Source organism: Electrona antarctica (genome assembly GCF_951216825.1).
Source record: "Electrona antarctica genome assembly, chromosome: 12".
NCBI lineage: Eukaryota > Metazoa > Chordata > Actinopteri > Myctophiformes > Myctophidae > Electrona > Electrona antarctica.
In genome coordinates, this window is record NC_136793.1 from 14,857,254 (window position 1) to 14,881,334 (window position 24,081).

The 24,081-nt window shown below is 43.2% G+C and overlaps 2 protein-coding genes across 4 annotated transcripts in view; both read left to right on the plus strand.

Annotated features, from left to right (window-relative positions):
* Window positions 1-2,285: 2,285 nt before the first annotated feature.
* anxa1a (annexin A1a) lies at window positions 2,286-12,034 on the plus strand. 2 transcript variants are annotated; one of them, XM_079516088.1, is made up of 12 exons: window positions 2,286-2,419; window positions 5,283-5,369; window positions 6,280-6,370; window positions 6,929-7,023; window positions 8,063-8,176; window positions 8,675-8,765; window positions 9,538-9,617; window positions 10,277-10,421; window positions 10,536-10,631; window positions 10,748-10,806; window positions 10,914-11,036; window positions 11,454-12,034. In XM_079516088.1, the coding sequence occupies exons 1-12, from the start codon at window positions 2,312-2,314 to the stop codon at window positions 11,511-11,513; spliced, it is 1,149 nt and encodes a 382-aa protein (XP_079372214.1). In that variant the 5' UTR covers window positions 2,286-2,311; the 3' UTR covers window positions 11,514-12,034. The 2 variants fall into 2 exon arrangements, with proteins under 2 accessions (XP_079372214.1, XP_079372215.1); XM_079516089.1 differs by lacking the exon at window positions 2,286-2,419 and adding an exon at window positions 4,238-4,358.
* Window positions 12,035-12,900: 866 nt separating this feature from the next.
* The window catches only part of mfsd3 (major facilitator superfamily domain containing 3), a 44,835-nt gene continuing 33,654 nt past the window's right edge, over window positions 12,901-24,081 (plus strand). The window contains exons 1-4 of one of the 2 annotated variants that reach the window (XM_079516084.1): window positions 12,901-12,962; window positions 14,253-14,640; window positions 17,196-17,349; window positions 18,606-18,897. In XM_079516084.1, coding sequence (XP_079372210.1) covers window positions 14,387-14,640; window positions 17,196-17,349; window positions 18,606-18,897 — 700 coding nt within the window. In that variant the 5' untranslated portion in view covers window positions 12,901-12,962; window positions 14,253-14,386. The remainder of the gene's footprint in view (window positions 12,963-14,252; window positions 14,641-17,195; window positions 17,350-18,605; window positions 18,898-24,081) is intronic. The other variant, XM_079516083.1, reaches the window with a different exon arrangement.

Consider the following 24,081-nt stretch of genomic DNA (forward strand, 5'->3'; position numbering starts at 1 on the left):
AACTGAAATAATTCAAGCCTTTTATTGTTTTAATATTAACGATTATGGCGTACAGCTCATGAAAATCCTATCTCAGTGAATTAGAATATTTTACGAGACACTAAAAAAAATATTTTTTTAAACGAGAAATGCCGACCATCTGAAAAGTATATTAATGTATGCAGTTACTACTTGGTCTGGGCTACTTTTGAACAAATTATTTCATCAATGGGGCGTGGCATGGAGGTGATCAGCCTGTGTCACTGTTGAGGTGTTATGGAAGCCCAGGTTTGCTTTGATAACAGCCGTAAATTAATTTGTATTATTCAGTCTTATGTGTACACCTTCCTCTTGACAATACAACCAAGATTCTCTGTGGGGTTCAGGTCAGGCCAGTTGGCTGGTCAGTTAAGCACAGTAATACCATGGTCAGTACACCAGTTACTAGTAGTTTTGGCACTGTGGGCAGGTGCCAAATCGAGCTGGAAAGGAAAATTAGCATCTCCATGAAGCTTGTCAACATACTGAAGCACAATGTACTCTAAAAAGATGGCTGTGTTGAAACCATTGTTACATTTTCAGTCATGAGTCAGTCAGTGGATCAACACCAGCAGATAACATGGCCTAAATCATCACTGTGTTTTGTCATGTCCAGAGTCTCAACACAACCATCTGTTGTGATATTTTACAGCACTGTGTGCTTCGGTATATGTTGACAAGCTTCATGGCTAATTTTCCTTTCCAGCTCGATTTGGCACCTGCCCACAGTGCCAAAACTAGTAACTGGTGTACTGACCATGGTATTACTGTGCTTAACTGACCAGCCAACTGGCCTGACCTGAACCCCACAGAGAATCTTGGTTGTATTGTCAAGAGGAAGGTGTGAGACATAAGAACAATACAAATGTATGAACAATACAAATTAATTTACGGCTGTTATCAAAGCAAACCTGGGCTTCCATAACACCTCAACAGTGCCACAGGCTGATCACCTCCATGCCACGCCCCATTGATGAAATAATTTGTTAAAAAGTAGCCCAGACCAAGTAGTAACTGCATACATTAATATACTTTTCAGATGGTCGACATTTCTCGTTTAAAAAAACATTTTTTTAGTGGTCTCGTAAAATATTCTAATTCACTGAGATAGGATTTTTTGATTTTCATGAGCTGTACGCCATAATCATCAATATTAAAACAATAAAAGGCTTGACTTATTTCAGTTGTTGTGTAATGAATCTAAAATATCTGAAAGTGTATTTATTTTTATTACATTATGGCAAACCTTTTCAGATTGTTCTAATTCGTTGGGATGGACCTGTATAACTCAGCATGCCTTGCAGTGCATCGACAGTGCATAGCCAATGACATGAACGCCACTGAGTCAGCTATAGTGGACTTCGTACCACTCGTCGCGGCCACTCGCTTGCCTATAGTGGCTCGCTCCAGGGGTGCATACGTTGGACCGACGTATACTAACAGTCCGACATGCAATAATCCGACACATGCGTGGCTGGGTAAGACTCACCCGTGGCTCCTGACATGCATTGCCGGTTAACACTAGCCTGGCTAATAAGCCAGACCGAATCAGCCGTTGGCAAAACAAATTACCACACGGCAGTGTGATTTGAGTCTGGCTTATTAGCCAGGCTAGGTTAACACTAGCCTGGCTAATAAGCCAGACCGAATCAGCCGTTGGCAAAACAAATTACCACACGGCAGTGTGATTTGAGTCTGGCTTATTAGCCAGGCTAGGTTAACACTAGCCTGGCTAATAAGCCAGACCGAATCAGCCGTTGGCAAAAAAAATTGCCTGTCGGCGGATTACGGTCTGGAGAGGCTACACCAGAGAATTGGTGTGGCCAATCGGGACACGGTATGCAATATGGGCGGGCTTTGGTACAGTGATGTTCAATGCTTGAGACCTTTGACTGACAGTAGATCTGACCAATTGTGTCAAAGAGAAAATGTTTGAACCCGCCCCCCGGGAAACAAGATCCATACACAGTATCTCCAGACTCAAATACCACACGGCAGTGTGATTTGAGTCTGGCTTATTAGCCAGGCTAGGTTAACACATGCATGGCTGCATGTCATGTACTGTGTACTTTTATTATGTAGTGATGCCCTAATGTTTCCTGTTTTACCTAGTGTTTGCCTGTCTTGTCTCACCTCCCTGTGATTACTAGTTTTCTCCACCTGTGTCCTGTTAGTCTCCCAGCCAATCCCAGTGTTGATTCTTAGTTCTGTTCACCTGTGTATTGTTTTCCCTGTGTCTACTTAAACCCTCAGTTTCTTGTGTTCCCTGCTGTATAGATGTTGTTATGGTGTTATGTTTCAGTCCATTGGTCCAATGGTCTTGTCTTGCTCCAAAGAAGTTGGAAGCAAGCAACCAGTAACTAGAAAAAGTGCCCTTCTGGGCACAGGTCTCCACAGAAAGGTGAGTTAGAATCTCAAGGGAAACCGTACCGGTTTGCCTGGTTGAGTCACCATTATAAGGAAATGTGCCCATAATCAATCGCAAGTGTCTGCTTACTCATAGAGTAAGTTACAATGAACAGCAACATGAGTTTAATATGGAAGGTTAATTTCTTTCCCCCACACCACGCCCATATCCCCCCTCCCAACACAACAATGGTCCCCAGGTTAATTCTCAGTCAGGGTAGTGGTCCCCAGGTTGATTCTCAGTCAGGGTGGTGGTCCCCAGGTTGATTCTCAGTCAGGGTGGTGGTCCCTGGTTCATAATCAGTTGAAAACCCTTGCTCTAGAGAGACTGTGTACCAATTTGCGTGACGGACGGACGGACGGACGGACGGACGGACGGAGTGCAAAACATACTCTCTCCCCATGCCTTCGGCCTGGTGGAGACAATAACCCCTCCTTCCTCTTTCATAACCCACACCCTTATCCCTCTACCCTCTGTGTTAGAGTTTGTTGTGGATTTTGGCAGATAGAAAGTTATGTGAAAAATGACAAATATGAATGAACAGTGCCTGCCCCACACACACACACACACACACACACACACACACACACACACACACACACACACACACACACACACACACACACACACACAGAGAAAGAGAGAGAGGACATTTTCATGGTTTTGGAAGAAGCTAGTTTCTCTGTTATACATTGTGACACAGTTCTGTTAACATAATTCATTGTTCCCTTTAAAATTGTAGGCAGTAAACGTTTATTTACATTGCATGTATTGACATGTTTTCTCATGCCAATAAAGTTCCTTGGAACTGAGTTGGGGAGAGAGAGAGAGAGAACATATACCGTATAGTGTATAGCCTTCATCAAAAAATAAATGTCACTCAACCACATACAAAGGTGGGGTATCAGATTCAGATCTATGTCATGAAACGTGTGATGCAATCAAAGGGTCTAAAGTCTCATAGTAGCCTCTAATCTCATGTTGATATGATGTGACTATTTAGGCTGGCACTACTACAATAGCTCTACTGTATGCAGGAATTGCATCATGAAGGCTACAGGCAGCATGTCATAATGTACTGTAATCTCAGCTGTATGAAACCTCATCCACTGCTGAGGCACGCTGCCAACACGGAGCGCATCGACGCACTGGCTGCGATGTTGTCATGACAACAGACAACAACGATCGAGCCACACCTTTGGTGAAGATCACTTTCTATGATAGATAGTCGATTGCAGACAAAACAAGATTCAGTATCCGCTCTGTTTAGTTATATTATTCAAGCCACACCTTTGGGGAAGCTACTGTATACTGTAATTGCCTGATAGTCGCTTGACGACAATAACTGATCTTCAAGCTATAAAAAAGTGCCGCCATGCAACACGTTTTTATAGCTTCCAAGATCAATTATTGTCTGCAAACGACACTGCCATATACGGAGGATAGGTACTGTAGCCTATAGCCTACTGTACTGTACTGTATTAAAGATGCATTTTACAGAGTCTGACTTTTGCTTTTGATAGTAGGCCTATATGAAAGCAGAAGTCAGATTCGAATCACTCCATGACAGTCTTGATCCGGCTATAAATGTCAGTGTGAACAATCTTGAGACTATTATGCAACATGCAACCCAACTTTGATTTATCCACCATCTGCTTCCAGGCAAGCATGAATTCTTGCCCGTCTTTGCTTTTATCTGTTGATAAACGTTTCCAGATCTGCTTGCAGGCAGGACAAACTCAGGCAGCGTTCTGCCATGCAGTGAGTCAGTGTGGACTGTGGAACATGTGTTCTGTCCAATGGGAACATACACAGAGCAGGAGGCTGAGCCTGTAACTAGGTGGGGTTTATCTTGTGTATAAATATACCAACAGAGCTGCTGCAACGCCCCTGGTATCACAGTTTAGGAAAACTTCTCCCTTTTGGCCAGCCGGTAAGAACATTTATTCCCATTTTGATATATAGCCTACTATAGGCTACTATAACAGTTTCAAAAGTCCTCAAAAGTTTCTTACATTTTTGTTAGGTTGATGTTCTTCATATTATGTGTTCAGGTTTGAAGTGTTTCAGTGTTTCTCAAGGAGTTGATGTTGGGTGGGTGGGTGGGTGTGGTTAGCTCAACAATGCCACAATGTAGTTTGACATTTCTTTGTTAATGAAAAGTGGAGAGCTATGTTTAAAAGGCAGAACTATATACAGTATGTTGGTCATTAAGTTAAGTATGTTAGCCTACTGTAGGTGTGGCTGCTGCAGGTCCCTGTGAGCACTACGGTCAGTTAAACCTACAGTAAATATAGATATAGGATAACAGAATCCGGGAGTAGAGTATGATGAACAAAGGTCATTTTCATAGTGTTTTCCTCAGCTGAGATGGATACCGATCGAGTTACAATCACAGCCTGCAAGTGAACTATAAATCTTGTTTAGAGTTTATGTTCATAGAGTTTGTGCCAGGTACCCAAGATCTTTATTAGATTAGATTTAGTACAGTATTTTTTTGTCTATTAATTGTCTATACTGTATAGGTGGGGGGGATAGGTGGTCTACACTGCTACAGTGTAGAGATTTTAACCTATGGTCTGAATAGAATAGGCTAGTGAAATAATACTGAAATAAAACTGTTCCTCAATTCGATATGGGGGTCCTGGACCCCACTTTGAGAGCCACTGCCCCGTCCCTGGGCCACATAAAATAATTAAACATGGAATGGTAGTATATAGTTACTGTTTTGCAGTGAGAGTGACTGCAGGGAAACTATTCCGCGAGATGCAGTGCTGCTCCATTCATTTGTTTATTCTATTACACACATGTTCCACTCCACTGTGGTCATACTGTGGACCTCTCCCTCTCTCCGCAGACCGAGTCCATCAGTCCCATCATCGCCATGTCTTTCATCCAGGAGTTCCTGCAGCAGACCGTCTATCTGGGCATGCCCGATGAGTCAGTACGTAACACCCTGCTGCTGGGCCAACCACGGCAGCCCGATTCACTCTTTTTTTCCCCTCTCTCTCTCTCTCCCTCTCTCTCTACCCTTCCTGTGGTAACACTGGGATGGAAAGTTTTACCAGGCAGTGTACATAGTGTTCAGCACTGAGGGGGGAGGGAGGGAGGAGGGAGAGAGGGAGGAATAAAGAGAGAGAGAGGGACAGAGACAGAGGTTAGAGAGACAGAGTGGGAGAGAGACAGAATTAATGAGTGGGAGATTTAATCACGTAAATTGTACTTTGTCGTGCAACACACAGTGAAGATAGCTGATCTACAGTCTCACTTGCATCACATCGCAACATTGTTGTGAGCTTGCAGATCGTCTAACTTTGCTATTCTTGTCCATTGTCCGTTGTTTGGGGGAAATTGTTAAAAGATATTGTCAATTTCAGAGAAAGTTGTTGAAAATCTGTTGGCACTGGAGTGGCTAAGGCGTGGCAAGGAGACAGGAAGGGTGTGAGAGATGATGAAGAGTGGAGAGGAGGAGGGATGTTGTAATGTGGGGAGAGATTCAGCCAGGAGGTGAAATGATAAGAGCAGCTCATGTGCCGGGGGTGAGGAGGAGGAATTGGGAAACCGATGACCATACTGAGTCTTGTGAGCGCTGCGTTGCAGTGTGTGACTCATGCTGTAGACGCAGGAATTTGAGCCCCTCCCTTCATAAACTCCACAAACACAGAACTTTAACACTAGTGGCTACTTCTCCCTGGTTTCTTAAAGTGAACATTACTGCTGAAGGTTCCTCCATGATGTCATTGAGTTCTTTCCCCTGCACACCATTTCCTGTCCTCTACCCGCTTTTCATTTCCTCTGTGTTGGTAAATTGAAATCCTCTGAAATCTTAAATGGTTGCTGTTGGTGTCTTTCAGACCTTACCCAATGAGGGAACCATCACCCCGAACCCTCACTTCAGTGCCAGCGGAGATGTTGGCATCTTGGATAAGGCCATCAAGGTCAAAGGTGACGTTTAGAAATGCATGCTGCGTTCACACACCTAGTGACCTAGACACATGCATGCAGTCATGCATACACATGCACGCACGCACGCACAACCTTATGACGAGCTGCAGGAGAGGGTATACAATTCAGTACATTGAGAGAATGTGAGCATGTGTGAACTTGACTTGGTGTGATGATGTGTCTAGACTGAGAGAGTACTGCCCTCCACTGTAAATACACAGACACCCTCTGCTGGCCAATTCTGATCATTACCAGTAGCGATCCTCAGACATTTCCTAACTTTGATTTGAAGTTTGGATTGGACCCACATAACTCAAGAAAAACTGTCTTCCTGCACTGCTAAGAACTCTAGTCTTGACTTGTAATATGATCCATCTGAATCAAGATATTGACTCTGAGAGTATTTTTTCACAAATGTATGTGTGTTCCATAATGGATTATGTGGCGCACGGAGAATAGTTTTTATAACTAGACATTATTTATTCATCCTGTCCCTATTTTAAATGGGAAACATAAAGTAGTATTGATACTAACAGTTATTCGCTTGTGGTTTAACAGGCGTGGATGAAAACACCATCATTGATGTTCTGGTGAAGAGGAGCAATGAGCAGCGACAGATGATCAAAGAGGCCTACCAGCAGGCCAGTGGCAAGGTGATGGCAGGCGCACGCACGCACGCACGCACGCACGCACGCACGCACGCACACACACACACCAAGGTTATTATGGTTAACGAAAAATAACAAAAAACAAAAAAATAATTAACTGAACTAAATAAAAAAACAATAACTGAATATATATATTTGAAATGTTGTGTTTTGTTGAGTTTTCATTAGACAATAACCCTAAGCATGAAAAAATTATAACTTTTTTGTATTTTTTTTATTGTATTATTATGCACGTTTCACACGGTTCTCAAATTCTCATAAACTTGCTTAACCACATGAATCCCAACGGCCCCTTTCATGAGGGGAATATTTAGTCAGAAATGGCAGATTTACAAGCAAGCTGACACAACTCGTCACGTCGCGACACGTTGTGAGTTTGTAAATCTGCTATTTCTGGCAAGGACATTCGATGTACAATAGAAGGAAACAACAGCAGACCAAGTACAATAGTCCCCACTCGTTTGAGGTGGTTTTTGCACATGTCCTCTGAATTCACCCATCCTATGACAACTATTGGCAGCCGTTCTACAGCGCCCAGGGAGCAATTCTGGGTTAAGAGAGTCTTGCTCAGGGACACACATCGAAAACATTATGACGTAACCTGGAATCATACTTGGGACGATTAGGGCCTATGGCTCCCCAGGGAGGCTCACTAACCCTCAGCTATGGCCTGCCCTATAGGGGGCTGAAGTGGTTGAATACAATTTAAAATAGATTGTGTAATATTTCATAAAACACATGAAACACACATACTTTCATTTAATTTCACGTATTATTTCATGTTAGTGTATCACAGTACAATTTATATCAGAGGATAATAATAATTCCTTTATAATTTATAATGAATTTGTCTGATACACTCAAGTAGCTTACTCAACTAGGCCTACACAAGTACATTTTGAATTCCAGACTTTCTTTTGCAGTATTGTATTGATACTTTTACGCAAGTAAAAACTGTGAGTACTTTTTCCACCACTGGGGACAGTATGAGTGCTGAGTATGTGTTGTCTGTTTGGTTGTGCAGCCTCTAGACTCTGCCTTGAAGTCTGCTCTGAAAGGAGAGCTGGAAGACGTAGTGTTGGCTCTGCTGAAAACACCAGCCCAGTACGATGCACATCTGCTCAAACTGGCCATGAAGGTACCGAACGCACGCACGCACGCACGCACGCACGCACGCACGCACGCACGCACGCACGCACGCACGCACGCACGCACGCACACACACACACACGCACACACGCATACACATTACACACACACATCAGAATCAGTGATTCTCAACCTGTGGGCCGCCAGGGCCACTCTTGTGAGGATCATGATTGGCAAATCACAAGGATTTTATTGATAATATAATATTAAAAGTTGTTATGTGTAATGGTCATATACACTCAGGTTCGCCTAAAGTTCTATACGAACAGACATAACGTTGACATGAAACATGCTGAAACAACATTAAGAATAAAAGTGTTATCAGGGGATATATCAGTGATTTCCTGATATTACAGTCACACCCACTTCCTCACATTCAAACTGCTTTTCTGTGAAAGGGAAGGAAAAAGGTGTGACTTGTTTTTAGTACAATAGGTCAGAAATTCAAGTAATGTTCTCTCTCTCTCTCTCTCTCTCTCTCTCTCAGGGTCTGGGTACAGATGAGCAGACAGTGATTGAGATCTTTGCTTCTCGAACCAACAAAGAGATTGATGCTATCAAACTAGCCTACAAGGCAGGTGTGTGGCTGTGCCAAGCAGTTTCCTTGTTATGTCATTATAGGCAAACATTTCCAAAGATTTAAAACATGGCTTAAGTGGTTCAGCCAGTGTACACTGGGCAGTATAATGCGTGTCTTAAGTACCAGGTCTTATTACTTAACTTAAGACCTGGAGGCGTGATCAATGCCATTTGGCCACTCAGAATAGCCAAATGGCATTGACCACGTCTCCAGGTCTTAAGTTAAGTCATAAGACCTGGTACTTAAGGCACGCATAATACTGCCCAGTGTCATTGGAAATAAGATTTCCAACTCATGAACTCAATAACGTTGTCCAGATAAAAAGTATGTTTTTGCTGAGCTACTTGGTCATACGACTTACATGTATGAATCAGCCTTTGTAGACACTTGAACTTGAACTGTCCTGGAGGGTACAGTTCTAAAATAAAACTCTTAATGGCGTCTAAAATAAAAGTCCTATTTAGTTTAGTTGTTTGTGGAAAAACGGGTAAACACAAGTTTCCTACGGCTGGGGGGCGACTCGACAGATGAATGGTCAGGTGCCTGGGTTGAATAATGCCTTCTTCAGTGCGTCCCCGGTTTGACTACCAACCGGCCGGATGACTGTCTGCTGTGTGTTGTTCCACTGCATGCTCTCTGTCTGCCTTTCCTGTCTCCCTCACTGTTAATAAAAAAAGAAGTTGCATACTACTGTAATAGACAGTTTACACTGTACTATACTTTGCATGTGTTCTGATTTCCCATTATATTGTTGTGATTTATATACGTAGAATACAAGAAGGAGCTGGAAGACGACCTCAAGTCTGACACAAGTGGAGACTTCCGTAAAGCCCTCCTCGCTCTCTGCAAGGTGTGTGTGTGTGTGTGTGTGTGTGTGTGTGTGTGTGTGTGTGTGTGTGTGTGTGTGTGTGTGTGTGTGTGTGTGTGTGTGTGTGTGTGTGTGTGTGTGTGTGTGTGTGTGTGTGTGTGTGTGTGTGTGTGTGTGTGTGTGTGTGTGTGTGTGTGTGTGTGTGTGTGTGTGTGGTTAGCCTAGATTTTCATTCCAAAATGACCAATGTGATCAGGTCTAGGCCACGCCTAAAGTGGTTTCCAATTATAAATGCTGAATAGAATTATAACAGCTGAATCAAGTAATGTAGTCACGTCAGAATTGGAATAAAAGATGAATATACCAGACGTATTCCACATTTTACTCGTCAAATTACGTACTAATTTAGTCTTGTCGAGGGGAATCATTTTGGAAGATGACCTCATGTTTTTTTTTTTTTTATGTATGTTGTCCTAGGTGTGTGTCTATGTAATGTGCACGTACTGTTGTCAAAAATGTATACAAATATTGAAAGAAGAGTTGATTGGAGAAGTTCTCCACTAGTTCTCCACTAGTCTTTAGTTTTCGTCAGTGAAAAAAGGTAGTCGACAAACGTTTCGTCTTGGTTTTAGCCAACGGAATAAACACTGACTGCAAAAGGAGTCGATCCCTGCTGGTAACCCCCTCTGACCCCTCTGCAGGCCAGCAGGACTGAAGGAGTGTGTGAGCAGCTGGTGGACAGTGATGCCAGGGCTCTGTACGAGGCCGGAGAGAAGAGGAAAGGCACAGACTGCTCCGTGTTCATCGACATCCTCACCACCAGGAGTGCCCTGCACCTCCGCCAAGGTACAGTACCATGGCCTTCATTCTCAATGTCGTGCCAATCAGAATCTCTTCTGTCGGTCTGTCTTTGTGTGTACGGAATGTGAACGTTGACATTCTCCGCACTTTGTCCTTCAGTGTTCGACAGGTACACCAAATACAGCAAAGTGGATGTAGCCAAAGCCATCGACCTGGAGATGAAGGGAGACATAGAGAGCCTTCTCATGGCCGTCGGTAAGACTGCAACAGTCACACATTCATTCATTCATTCATTCATTCATTCATTCATTCATTATTTTGTTCGTTTGTTCTTTCGTTTGTTCATTCATTATTCTTTTTTTTACTTTCAGTGAAATGTTCTGGAAGCAGGCCTGTATTCTTTGCTGAGAAACTCAACCTGGCCATGAAGGTATACAGTGCACATAACGTATGACTATGAACTGTAACACAACAACGGCCTTAAGGATCTGTGTGTCTGTGGTTCATCCCGGTCTGACTGTTTGCCTTCCCTTCCAGGGAAAAGGAACCCGGACTAAGATTCTGACCCGCATCATGGTGAGCCGCTCTGAGGTGGACATGAAGCGCATTAAAGAGGAATACAAGAAGAAATATGGAAAAACCCTTTATCAGGAAATACTGGTGAGTCAATACAGTAGTATAGTGATGTAACTACTACAGTAACAGCACTGTAACCCATACAGTAACAGCACTGTAACTAATACAGTAACATCACTGTAACGTCTACATTTGTTGATCCCACCACGCATCTGTTTTCAGACAAGAGCCTATTTTTTGGTCTCATTCATAACATCTACACATGCAAAGAAATGTGTTGTGAGATTGTATATTGCCAATTTCCGACCCAATTCTTTGCCAAATGTTTGCCGAATCCCCCAAAAAGGGATGCTGGGGTTCATGTGGTTAAACAAGCGCTGGCTACTGTAACTTCCATTGTTTAGCTTTGCATGCTTATTTCTAAAACACATTTTTACATGGAAGACAAGGAGAGAGGAGAGTGAACAATGTTGAATCCTCTGTGTTATCTGTTCCTTGAAGGATGACACCAAAGGAGACTATGAGAAGATCCTGTTGGCTCTGTGTGGCGGTGAGAACTAAACGTCTACCAACCTGCTGACTGGCATCCATCCACACTCATTCAGATGAAGACACACAGCCTCGACCAACTTTGTCTGATTTGGCCAAAAAGCCAAAAAGAAAAGCCACTGTTTTATATTATTCTAATTTGTTTTGCTGTCATGATATTGAACACCTGCCTACTGTAATAAGCAAAGAGCATCATGGGAAACAGCAATGCTCCAAGAGATATGTTGTTTTCCAAATAAACTATTATCCGTCTGTCGGGGCATACATGTGACAGTAGCTTGCCACTAGATGTATGTTAGGAAGCAGAACTGTCTTATTTACTGAGAGAGCTGTCTGCACTATGTGTATCTGTTGTATTCTGACCTTTGGCTTGAAGTGAAGGTTCTCTGACACAACCTGGAATAAGAACTGATCACAGTTCAGCTGCAGTGCAGTAGGCTTCAGTAGGCTTGAACCAAATCCACAACAGCTTGCAGCAGTACTCTGGAAGAAGCTTGGATATTTTTGCAAATAAAAAAAAAGCTTTTTATATACCTGAGTGTATTATTATTACTACTATTCATGTTATAACATGAACCTCATGCTGACAGAAATAGTACAGATTTTGCATGCACTGGGAATGACTGATGTAAAACCCATAATCACAACAGGAATATATGTCTATTTTTCAATTCCAGTTCAGGTGGCATATCATTAGCTCGTTCTCGTATATTTTCATGTCAAGGACACCCAAATTGATGTGCATTAGGCTATCTATAGGCTATTTTTGTGTTAGATTAGATTAATAATAGATCAACTAATAAGATACGATGAGAAACCAGCCTTAATATAATACTACACAATGCACTATACACTCCTTAACTGAAAATGAATCTTTATACATGATTCTCTCATTGAATGTATAGGCGATACAACATTGGCAAATGGCATTTTTGGCAAATTGGCATTTGCCAATGCGATACAACAACTGTTTGTGTGCCCCTGATTTTTTTATTGAGGTAAAATATGGCAAAATTAAATGGTTCTTCATTTTGCTGAGTAGCTGGAACCCCCTCAAGGACCCCTGGGGTTCCCTGGACTCCAGCCCTGCTCTGCCAAGGGAGAACATCTCGGGTTGCCAGGTTTGAAAACAAGAAGTCCATCAGGAAACAGTGGCAGGCCAGGGTTAATAATAATAATAATAATAATAATAATAATAATAATAATTGCCAGGACGGAGCATCCAGGACATTTACACATTTTGTATCCACATTGTCTATTCTAAATAAGGGGGATCATGTAGTGAAACCTTAGCCTGGGTAAACCCCTCCCCCCTCGCCAGATTTGCATTCTGCCTGAGGGCAGAATAAAATGTTGTCCAGCAGGGGGAGTGGGTTTACCCAGGCTAGTGAAACACAGACACACGTCACACACACAGACCACAACAAGAGGAGCAGCCCAGGTCCGTCTTCTCCCCTCGCAGTACGTGTCAACATTTATCTTCCACAGGGCTGCTGTAGGACACACACATGGACGCTAGCAGACTGTACAAATCCGCAGACGAGCCTTTTCATTCATTGGGTTTTTGAGCTTGACACAAACAGAGCAGCCAGCAGCAGCTAGCCATGCAGCTAGCCGCCCGACTTGACAGCTAACGTGACAGTGTTATTACCGTCACAATACCTGCCAAACAAATGGCGACGAGATGTGCTTTATGTTGTATTAAATGCAACCAAAAAGACAAAAATACATGTGCCCATCAGCTATTGCTGTGAATGGCTTCTGAAGTGTGTGTGTGCTATAGCAGCTAACTTAGCCACAGCTAGGTTAGTAGTACTTGAAAGTCAGCTAGTAGTCAGCAGCAGGTGCTGCTGTGGTGGAGTTATGTGATATGTGTGTAATAAAAGTTTTAAACTTGTCAAACCCTCAGTGCTACTTTAACTCCAACTGAGGGTGTGCAAATGGACCCCGGGGGTCTCAGATATATGCCTGCCTCTACAATGCAGTGAATGTCTAACATCAGTTAAGCAGTGGTTCAACTTCTCTACTTTCTTTAATTTCAAGGACCCCCACAACTCTGAGACAGAAACCAACTGGACCCGTTTGGTTCCATTTGTACTACAGTAGAGTTTCGCGCAGATGAAATGAAAGCCTGGGTATCGAGGCTACAGAGCAGAGAGACCTGTACGGGTACATTTGAAGCCCCCTCACTGAATTCTTGCATTTCTGTTACCATGGGCACTGACTATATATTACAGTTTATACATCAATGCTTTTCATCGTGGGGTCATTGAGTTTGAGGCGGTCCCAAGCTGAACAAGAAACAGTTTGCTCTTTAGGAACAGTATAGAGTCTACCGGTATTCTATTTATCTGATATTTGATAACTCTTCTACAAGCTCTAAATGCATCTCACTGTGGCCACATACTGTACTGTATCAATGTGGGAGTCCTTTGACATGAACCTTTGTGACATTATCTCCCATTATAACCATGTAACCAATGCTCAACCCATTAGTTGAGCATTGGTTACATTTATGTTTTATGGTGGTTTAACCAGGCATATTGACTGTCAGTGTGCTCTCTCTTCTACTGTGTTTTGGTCATTTCATATTTGTTTGATTTGCTTTAGTTTTAACACAATTGATTTCCTTTTCATTTATTTATTATATACATTTTCCCCTCTCCCACAAAAGGCCTTGCCCTTTGGCCAGCAGATGAGAAGGCATATAAATCACATCGTCCTCTCGTTGTATTTTGTTTGTTTTCGTAGACGTAGATGTTTTGGGGTCCCGTCAACGTCCCGTCCCCCCGCCCCACCCCCAGCATGTTCACGATGACCTGACCAGCAGACACCCCGTCTCTCCTCCTCTGCCTGCCTGTCTGTCCCTGCCTCCGCTGGGCAAGATGATGAACGATAAGCTGGTGTTCCTGGGGCTGCTGTACTTTGTGCAGGGCATCCCCTATGGCCTCCAGTCCTCCCTGCTCCCCATCTACCTGCGCGGAGCCGGCCATTCCCTCACGCGGATCGGCTTCACCAAGGTGCTCTACTTCCCCTGGGTGCTCAAGGTGCTCTGGGCCCCTCTGATAGACAGGATAGGCACCAAGCGGCGCTGGCTGGTGGGCACTGTCTCGTGCCTGGCCCTGACCTGCGTCTCAAGGTGCGTGTCTAACCTCTTGTCATGTACACACTGGCTATTATTATTATTACTAACCACTTGAACCGTAACATCTCTATAGGAAAAGAAAATATTTGAGATAATCACAATTATTTTTGCATAATCGTCAATTGTTTCCATGTGGAGAAATGTCCATACATTTTCAAACATTATTCAAAAATAGCTGAAACAGTAGATCTACATAGTGTAAGCTTGTAGATCAACCATTTCTGCTATTTTGTAATTTTTTTGAAAGAAAAAAATATTAAATCTGTCAGTTATTTATTTGTTAAAGATGTAGTGCCGTGATTTCTTTCCACCCTAAAACATGATCATCAGGTCTTATTGTTATATAAGGAGGTATCATTTTTTCAAAAAAGTGTACAGTATTTGTTAAAATGTTGTTTTCATGTGGGCACGCCCACCAGTTCATTAAGTATGCCTGGTTTGCCTGGTGGGTGGTGATGGGATCCACCTGAACTGAAGCCACACACACAGCTGTAGTTGTATGATAAAGGGGGAGGGGTTAGGGGAGGGCAGATAATGTGATACTATATTACACTATATTACTGTTTATTTCATTGGCCCTTTTGACTGTCAAGGGTTCAGCCTCCAGGATGAAACCCTAAATACAAAGTTAACACCATTGCACATAAAAACGACTCCAGGGTGTCTAATGAAGTACTGTCAGTCTGTCACCTCATAGACACATGAAAAACTGGAAAAATACAAAAATTGTGGCACTCCATCTTTATATTATTCAAGGCAAACAGAAATACAACTTGTAACGTTCCAATGATCAATGCAAAAAAAACACGAAGAAATCGTTAATCGCAATTTCATTAATGACAAATGAATCGTCAACTTAAATCTGTAATTGTGACGTCCTACCTGTGATGTGACAATACAATTGATTTAGTACGGCAGCCGACAGGCTTCTTTTGTTTAAAGTGGGAAATTTGGTATATACCGGTAGTCTTTTTTATTGGCCTAAAATATTGTCTACATACATTCATGAAACCACTTGCTGACCGGCTGTCGGTATTGAGCAATTTGTTTTATAGGGGTTTCTTATGAACCTCCCAACAACTTGCTTCCATCTAATCCATTTAGTCCATGTGCCCATCATTTATAGCGCCCGGACCACTTTTACCGGCGCACCGGAAGTGGGTGTGCATGTCTGTGTAGCAGCTAACAATAGCCACACCACTCTAGAGTCGATCGACAACAACGGGAGGTAAGAATAAATCTATCGCAACTAGCGACTGGACCGCGGAGCGCCGTCTAACACAGGATCTTTTTTCAGAATTAGACGGGATGATTTAGATCGGGAGTTATGATCGTTTTAAGATTTTCGTTTTCGTCAGCTAAACAGGCAGGGAACATTTTCGATGACGTGTCACTGTTTGACACGTCATCGGATCGGGCAACAAGCGCTCCTAGGCTGTGGAGCGATGCGAACGGTTTTGATATCATTAATCTCCGTCCTATTTATCAATCTCCAGCTTGGGCACTTGACCATGACCTTGAACTTGACGGAGATCTCCGCCCCGGGCCTCCATGGTGTTAACATCCTGTATAAGGCAAAAATGTAAAAAAAGAAGTAGCATGTGACATGTCAAACTAGGGGGTTTTCATGATTCTGAATCCATTCCAAGCATTAGTTTTGCACACTCTTTGGGCTAAAAACGGCCATAGCCACTTGCCCAATTGTGCCCAAAATGTGCTGACCTCATTACATTTGTGCTGACTGCATCACATTTTGATGATGGCTATAGGCTATTTTTAGCGTTTTTTGTGCAAAACTAATGCTTGGAATGGATTAAGAATCATGAAAACCCCCTAGTTTGACATGTCACATGCTACTTAAAGCATAAGGAAAGTTTGACATTTTAGATTTTTGATCAAAATAGAAGCTTGTGGTGCCGGGAAGATATGGCCGCTTTTACTCTGTAAACCCACCCCCCCCCCACCCCTTCCGTTCCGGACAAAAAATGGGAGACATATTTTTGCTTGCTTACCTCGCTAAGATTACGACATAAATCGCTGATGATCGCTCGCTTCATATTTTGAATGAGAGGCATGTTGAAGTCAGAAATTAAGAGCTTAGTATATCCATCTGGTCAAAACAACGGAGAGCTCCTTAGATTATGTGCGCCGAGCCTTTCTTTGTGAATGGTAAACAGGGAAGTGAACGACAACGCACATGTGCGAAAGAGCAAGGAGTAGGCTATGGTGCAGAAGGAGAGGCCAACTAAAAATAAATGAAAAAAAATCTGAATATCGTTCTCTAGTTTGATGTCAATGAAAATGTCCTAGCAATAGATTAGTTATGACGTTCCCACACGTTGTACGGTCTAAATGGGTTAATGGGAGGTTCATAAGAAACCCCCTATAAAAAATTGCTCAATACTGACAGCCGGTCAGCAAGTGGATTCATGAATGTATACATGTGTATAGACAATATTTTAGGCCAATAAAGAATACTATAAACCAAATTTCCCACTCGTCCACCTCGGCTGCCGGACTAATTGGGATTCTTCTGATTGTGATTCCAGCGCCGCTCTGGCCCCGGAGGCTCATATCTGGGGGGTTGCAGGGACCCTGTTGGTTATGAACTTCCTGGCGTCTGTCCAGGACATCGCCGTGGACGGGGCCGCCGTGAGCCTGCTGAAGGGCCGCGGAGAGCTGGGCCTGGGAAACACAGCACAGGTACTGTTGTATAGGAGAGCTGGGCCTGGGAAACACAGCACAGGTACTGTTGTATAGGAGAGCTGGGCCTGTATGGAAACACAGCACAGGTACTGTTGTATAGGAGAGCTGGGCCTGTAGGGAAACACAGCCCAGGTACTGTTGTATAGGAGAGCTGGGCCTGTAGGGAAACACAGCCCAGGTACTGTAGTATAGGAGAGCTGGGCCTGTAGGGAAACACGGCACAGGTACTGTTGTATAGGAGAGCTGGGCCTGTAGGGAAACACAGCCCAGGTACTGTAGTATAGGAGAGCTGGGCCTGGGAAACACAGCACAGGTACTGTTGTATAGGAGAGCTGGGCCTGGGAAACACAGCACAGGTACTGTAGTATAGGAGAGCTGGGCCTGGGAAACACAGCACAGGTACTGTAGTATAGGAGAGCTGGGCCTGTAGGGAAACTCAGCCCAGGTACTGTTGTATAGGAGAGCTGGGCCTGTAGGGAAACACAGCCCAGGTACTGTTGTATAGGAGAGCTGGGCCTGTAGGGAAACACTGTAGTAGCATGTGGGTTTGAGAGATGAACAAGGCAGTGTTGATTTTGTCGACTAATAAATACTATGACAAAAAAATCGACTACCCTTTTTCACTGACGAAAACTAAATGGAAACTAAATGAAAACTAAGCTATGATGACTAAAACTAAACTGTGGTCAGGACCCATGTTTTTTTTGACTCACCTCTTCAGACTCCACCTTAGCCCGTAAGCACTCGCCCTAGCCTTGACCACCTTGCAGGCTTATGCAAAGGCTGAAATGTAATGATATTTAGACAGACGCCAGGTTCATTTGTAGCCCTGGCTGGCATCCTGTAGTATATTGTGTATGAAATGAAATGAAATGATTACTATATTTACCCAGGGTATCTGGGCTAAGCTCAAGAACTTGTTTCCAGCCAGGCCCTGCTCATAGAACATTTCATCGTAGTCGTTCAATGCCTTGTTCAAGGGCACTTCAGCGGTGGTAATTTTAACGTGTCGGACCGCTGATTCGAACTGGCGACCTTCCGGTATCAAGACCGCTCCGCAATCCGTTCGGCCACCGCTGCCACTGTATTGGTTCCACTGTATAGTTTCAATGTACAGATTATAGGTTCTTGCTTTACCTATGATCCTAGATTACTATTTCTATGCATTTGATTATTTATTACTTCGTGTTTACCTTGCTTATTGTAAGTCGCTCTGGATTGTCTGCTAAAATACCTTAATTGTGCATTTCTAGGTGGTGGGCTACAAGGCCGGCTCAGTGTTCGCCGGGGGCGGGCTCCTGGCTGTGATCGACGTAGCCGGGTGGAGCTGGATGTTCCTGCTGCTGACGTTCGTGTACGCCGGCGTGGCCCTGTTCGTGTGGGGGGCCCCCGTGCTGGACGACGAGAACCTGCGGGGCACGTCGGACGCCGCCAAGAGGGGAGGGCATTCAGCGGACGCCATAAGACCCTGGAGGGTCTGGAGGAAACTCATGTCGGTGCCGGGGACGCCCTGGACCGTGCTGTATGTACTCACGTACAAGTTAGGTGAGATATGCACGCATGACGCGCGCGCGCGCGCGCGCGCACACACACACACACACACACACACACACACACACACACACACACACACACACACACACACACACACACAACCATTTGTTTTTCTGCGAGCTGTGCAAGCGCGGGGTGGCAAAAAAAGTAGCAGCATGGAAGTACAGTATATAGTGTACAAGATATTAGACATTAAAGTGCAAAAAGAATATCAGCACGTTGCACTGTAGCCCCTTTTCCACCAGGGTTAAACCGGTTCAGTAATTTCTTCCCGCCTAATTTTTAACCAATTCAGAGTGTTTCCACTGAAAATGTATTGGTTCAGAACACTAAAAGTTGGTTCAGAACTGGAATCAAAAAATGGCCGCCAGTTCCCTGAAAGCACCAAGGTTCCAAGAATCTAGAATGGAACCAGTTCTAGAACCAACGTTATTTTGGTGGAAAAAGGTTGTTTGAAAAAGGAGTTTTTAAAGGTTGTGACTGTGGCTGTGTGATGGCTGTAAATGAATGACTTGTTTCTACTTGTGTGTAAGTTTGTGACACAGTTTATATTACGCATTGTAGCGTAAATATACGTTAGTAGGTAATGATTTTGGTGTGGTTTCATTAAATGCTAGTAAGGTCACACAAGTTAGCTTGGTTAAGGTTACGTTAGTGACGAGTTTGGATTAGGTGTAAGGTTAGTATGTTTAAGGCCAAGAGTTGGTCGACATTGATTAGTTTGGTATGGCAAGGTTTAGAGTAATAAAATAGGCACACCTCACATAGGTCAAATGTGTTCATTGATGGGCTCGTTATTTATTTATGACATCAAGAAACCTCCCCGGAGCCTTTAAAAAGTAATTTAGTAGAAGTTTAAAATTCTTTAAGCCTCAAATTCAGATGTAGGATTGGAGTTTCACCACTAGATGTCTCTGTTGACCTGTTCATGAGAGAGCTGAGGACTGGGTCTGGTCAAGGAGACAGTAATAGTTCATCATTGGTGTGCTGATATGACACGAGTGGATCTAACCTCAGGCTCGTAGTTGTCTTTCTTTCATAATTTCTGTCTTTCTGTCTTACTTTCTTTCTTGTTATTATTAATCGTAGCCACAGTAAGTTGGGTCTTAAGTTTAAGTGCAGGTGTTTAGCCATATGAGCAGGGATGTTGCAATTATGTGACTGATGCACTATGCACTCACCTACCAGCAATACGTGCAATATCCACTCACATCTCCCCAAAATAAGTCTATTTTCAAAGTGGTCGCGTGTGTGTGTGTGTGTGTGTGTGTGTGCGTGCGCGTGCGCGTGCGCGCGCGTGTGTGTGTGTGTGTGTGTGTGTGTGTGTGTGTGTGTGTGTGTGTGTGTGTGTGGCAGAGAGAGAGAGAGAGAGAGAGTTGATATGGCTAGAGTTTGGTGTTTGGCAGCAGAAGGGGATTATGTAAGGATTAGAGTGTCTTTGTGTCTGCGTTGTTCGGAAACTGAAATGGAAGACGCCACATCACGTTGGTGTGTGTGTGTGTGAGTGTGTGTGTGTGGCGGGCGGGCGTGTGTGTGTCTAGGTGGGTGGGTGGCGGGAACGTGTTTGTCCTGTCACATTTGCATAGTCCGTACTTATGCATGTTAATGCGTGTGTATGCCTTTGTTTTAAGTTGATACTATGTGTGTGTGTTGTTGAGAGAGAGTTAAGGGTGGGTCAGTAATCGGATGAGCTCCACCAGACAACTCTATGAAACGGGAAAAACTGGCTGGACCCTCTAATCTGTCTGGGGAGGGTGTAACAATCCCCCTCCCGTCCCCCCCGTCCCCGTCCCCCTTCTGTCTCTGTCTCTCTGTCTCTCTCTCTCTGTCACCACTCACTCACTCACACACTCACTCACGCACGCACGCACGCACGCATGCGCGCACGCGCACAGACACACAGGATTTCCATCAGCTGATGGTCGTGATTAAAACTATAGTCATCAATATTTGTGTGTTTTCGATTTTAGCCACTTAATCCCTAGCGTCCCTATTCTGGGGGCAATCATTTGGCAAACAAAAATCTAAAGCTATTAAGAGATTTGGTGTAAAATGGTAATACTAGCGGACCTAGTATAGAGTCTTGGGGGACTCTGGGTGGGTAAACTATAAAATAGAGTTTAAGTGGTTAGATCTGTGATGATTTCCCTCAATGTCTAACATAGAAATCTACATTTTACTGATATACAAAAATAATACAAAAGGCATAATATGCCTTAATCAAATATGTATTTGACCATTTGAAATACAGGGCCAGGCAATGGCATCTTTGTATGAGGAATAAAATGAAATGAAAAGTGCACTGTCTTGTCTGTCACATCACATGCAAAATCAGAGACGTCTCTGTGGCTACCAAGGGGCTTTTCTTTAACAGGCCCACATGTGCATTCCTCGTCCATGCACACGCGCAGACAGCATTACATTCACATGAAACCGCCCAATGATAGAACCGCAGAAGTTTCAATTAAATGTTAACTGTTCATTTAATTAACGGTGATTAGCGATGAACTTTTAACATCCCTAATCAATATTGTTTTCAGTTTAACGTCTTTACGTGGCTCCGGGTGTGTGAGCGTTGCACTAAGTGTGTCATGGAAAAAGAAACAAAAGGATCTAAAGAATCTAAATATAAAAATACTTTATTGCAGCATGGTTAAAGGCAAGCTGATTAAACATTTGCAACATTTTCTTTACTTTTTAGAAAGAATATATACCATAACCAGTCACCAAAAAACAGTATGATACGACAAAGAGATAGTATGATTAGTCACAGAGATTAGATTTCTTTTTGGGAGCATTTCACCCGTCTTTAGCTGTCTGAATATGATGAAATAGATGTAAAAAATAAATCGCCCTAAAAATACACATCAGCTTTAAAACACAATTGTGCACATTATCTTGGCCTCTTACAATTATTACATAATCACCCGATTGCAATTATTTGAAACAATCACAATTATTTTGCATAATCGTCATAATAATCGTGTCCATGTTAAAAGATTCATGATTTTCAAACAATTTTTGGGGGATATACAGTAGAAGATCTTGCAGCTTGTAGACATACTTTTTTCACTAGCTTTAGAATAGTAAGATTATGTCAGTCAGTACTTTGTAGGTTTTTGTCATATCTATTCTGCCCTGTGCAGTTTTTGTTTGTGAAGCCTAAAAGACAAACAGAAATGTAATTTTTATTACAATTTTCCAATTTTCAATGTCAAAAACACAATTACATCGTTAATCACAATTGTTTTGCATAGCAATTAATCGGCAAGTATAATATAATGACATGATTGTTACAGCCCTAGGGCTATATTTATACCTTCTGACTAATCTAATCTTTCTTTTTTCTTTTAATGTTTTTTTTGTGGCTTTCGCCTTTATTTTATATTTTTTATGGAGGGACAGACAGTAGGCTGACAGGAAATGGGGAGAGAGATGGGGGGAAGACATGCAGTAAAGGCTGTCGGGATCGGGAGTCGAACCCGCAGCACACTGCCAGACTGGATTACCAGCCAAGGTGCCTGGACCACTGAGCCATGGCCCAGGCCTGACTAATCTAATCTTATTAAACATTTCTTATTATTTAAAAAAACAGACCCGAGGCCGATTCTACAAATGCCTTCTAAATCAGTAATTCTCGTACTTTCAAGATAAAAAAAAAGAACAATAAAAAATAGTAGACAAAGTGATGCGCTGTGTCGCTCGCTTATTTTCGTCTATTTTCACAATTTTAAAAGGTTTTTCAAAATAATCAAAGCATATTTTTAACCAGGCTGTAATTTACATGTACTTACTTTGCATCAGTTTCCTCCCCTTTGAGCAGTGTTGCCAAGTCTGCTTATTCTAAGCAACTGGGCTTGTTTTCCTGTAAAGTTGCTTGGCATTTTATAGTTGTGGGTTGTTTTCTTTTTGCTTGTTTCCAAAGTGTAGCAGCTTGTCTGGTTGTTTAAACCAGTGTCCCAAACAATTTTCATTGTCAAGGCCCTGTGACAACACCAGGGGCAATGCTGCTTTATTTTGGGCCTTTCATTGATAGTAGGAAAGGGGGAGAGAGAGATGGGGAGTGACACGCAGTAGGGAGAGAGAGCTGGAGAGATGGGGAGTGACATGCAGCAAAGACGATCGGGACTCGAACCCGCAACACGCTGTCAGGCTATAGGTGCCCGGACCGGTACACCAGCGGTCCGGGCTTTAATTTAAATGTATAATTTGTTTCCCTGTGTTCTAAATTCTGGCATCTAACTGTGTGTAGTCCTAAAAAGCCACGTGAAGATCAGAAGATATTCTTGTACCATTACTTTTAGCAACCCTTGTTTCTCCGTTGAGCACCTGGTTTGTTCTACAAAGTGTCTGTCATCATCTTTTAGATCAGGCCTGGAGGAGAACGTCATTATAATGTGTGACACAATATTGTTTTTGTTCAAGTGTGTGTGTGTGTGTGTGTGTGTGTGTGTGTGTGTGTGTGTGTGTGTGTGTGTGTGTGTGTGTGTGTGTGTGTGAGTGTGAGTGTGAGAACCGCCTGTCTGAACCCACTGGCCCCCGAAGTGACGTACGCAGTCACGGTTGGAGACACACACACACACACACACTCTCAGAGAGAGATAAATGGAGGCATTACTACACTTGTAAGGACATCAAAATGTTAGGACAGCATCGGATATCTCTGATCTACAAGCTCAGCTATTTTACAGTGTGAGCATATAAAGCATCCATAACTAACATCTAAACATAATGTCCAAATGTCTAATCTTAACCCTAACCTGACACATTCCCTAATAAATGTAACTCTATTTCTCTTGTGTGGGCCAGGAAGACGCTCTTTATTTTTTATTTTTTATATTTGTTTGGCTTTTTCTGCCTTTATTGATAGGTTGAAAGTAGATTGACAGGATGGGGAGAGAGATGGGGGGGAAGACACGCGGCAAAGGCCAGAACGTCGCTCCTTACAATGTCTATTAAATACTATACTTGTGGGGACACATCCCCCCCCCCCCCCCCCCCCCACACACACACACACACACACACACACACACAGAATCCTCTCTTACCGTACATTCACTCCTAATGAACTCTGTGAGTTTGTGCTGTGTCCAGCCCGACAGCCAATCAGATTGAGCCTCGTGTCTGAACTGTGACCTCTGAGCCATTTGAGGTCACGCACGCACGCACGGACGC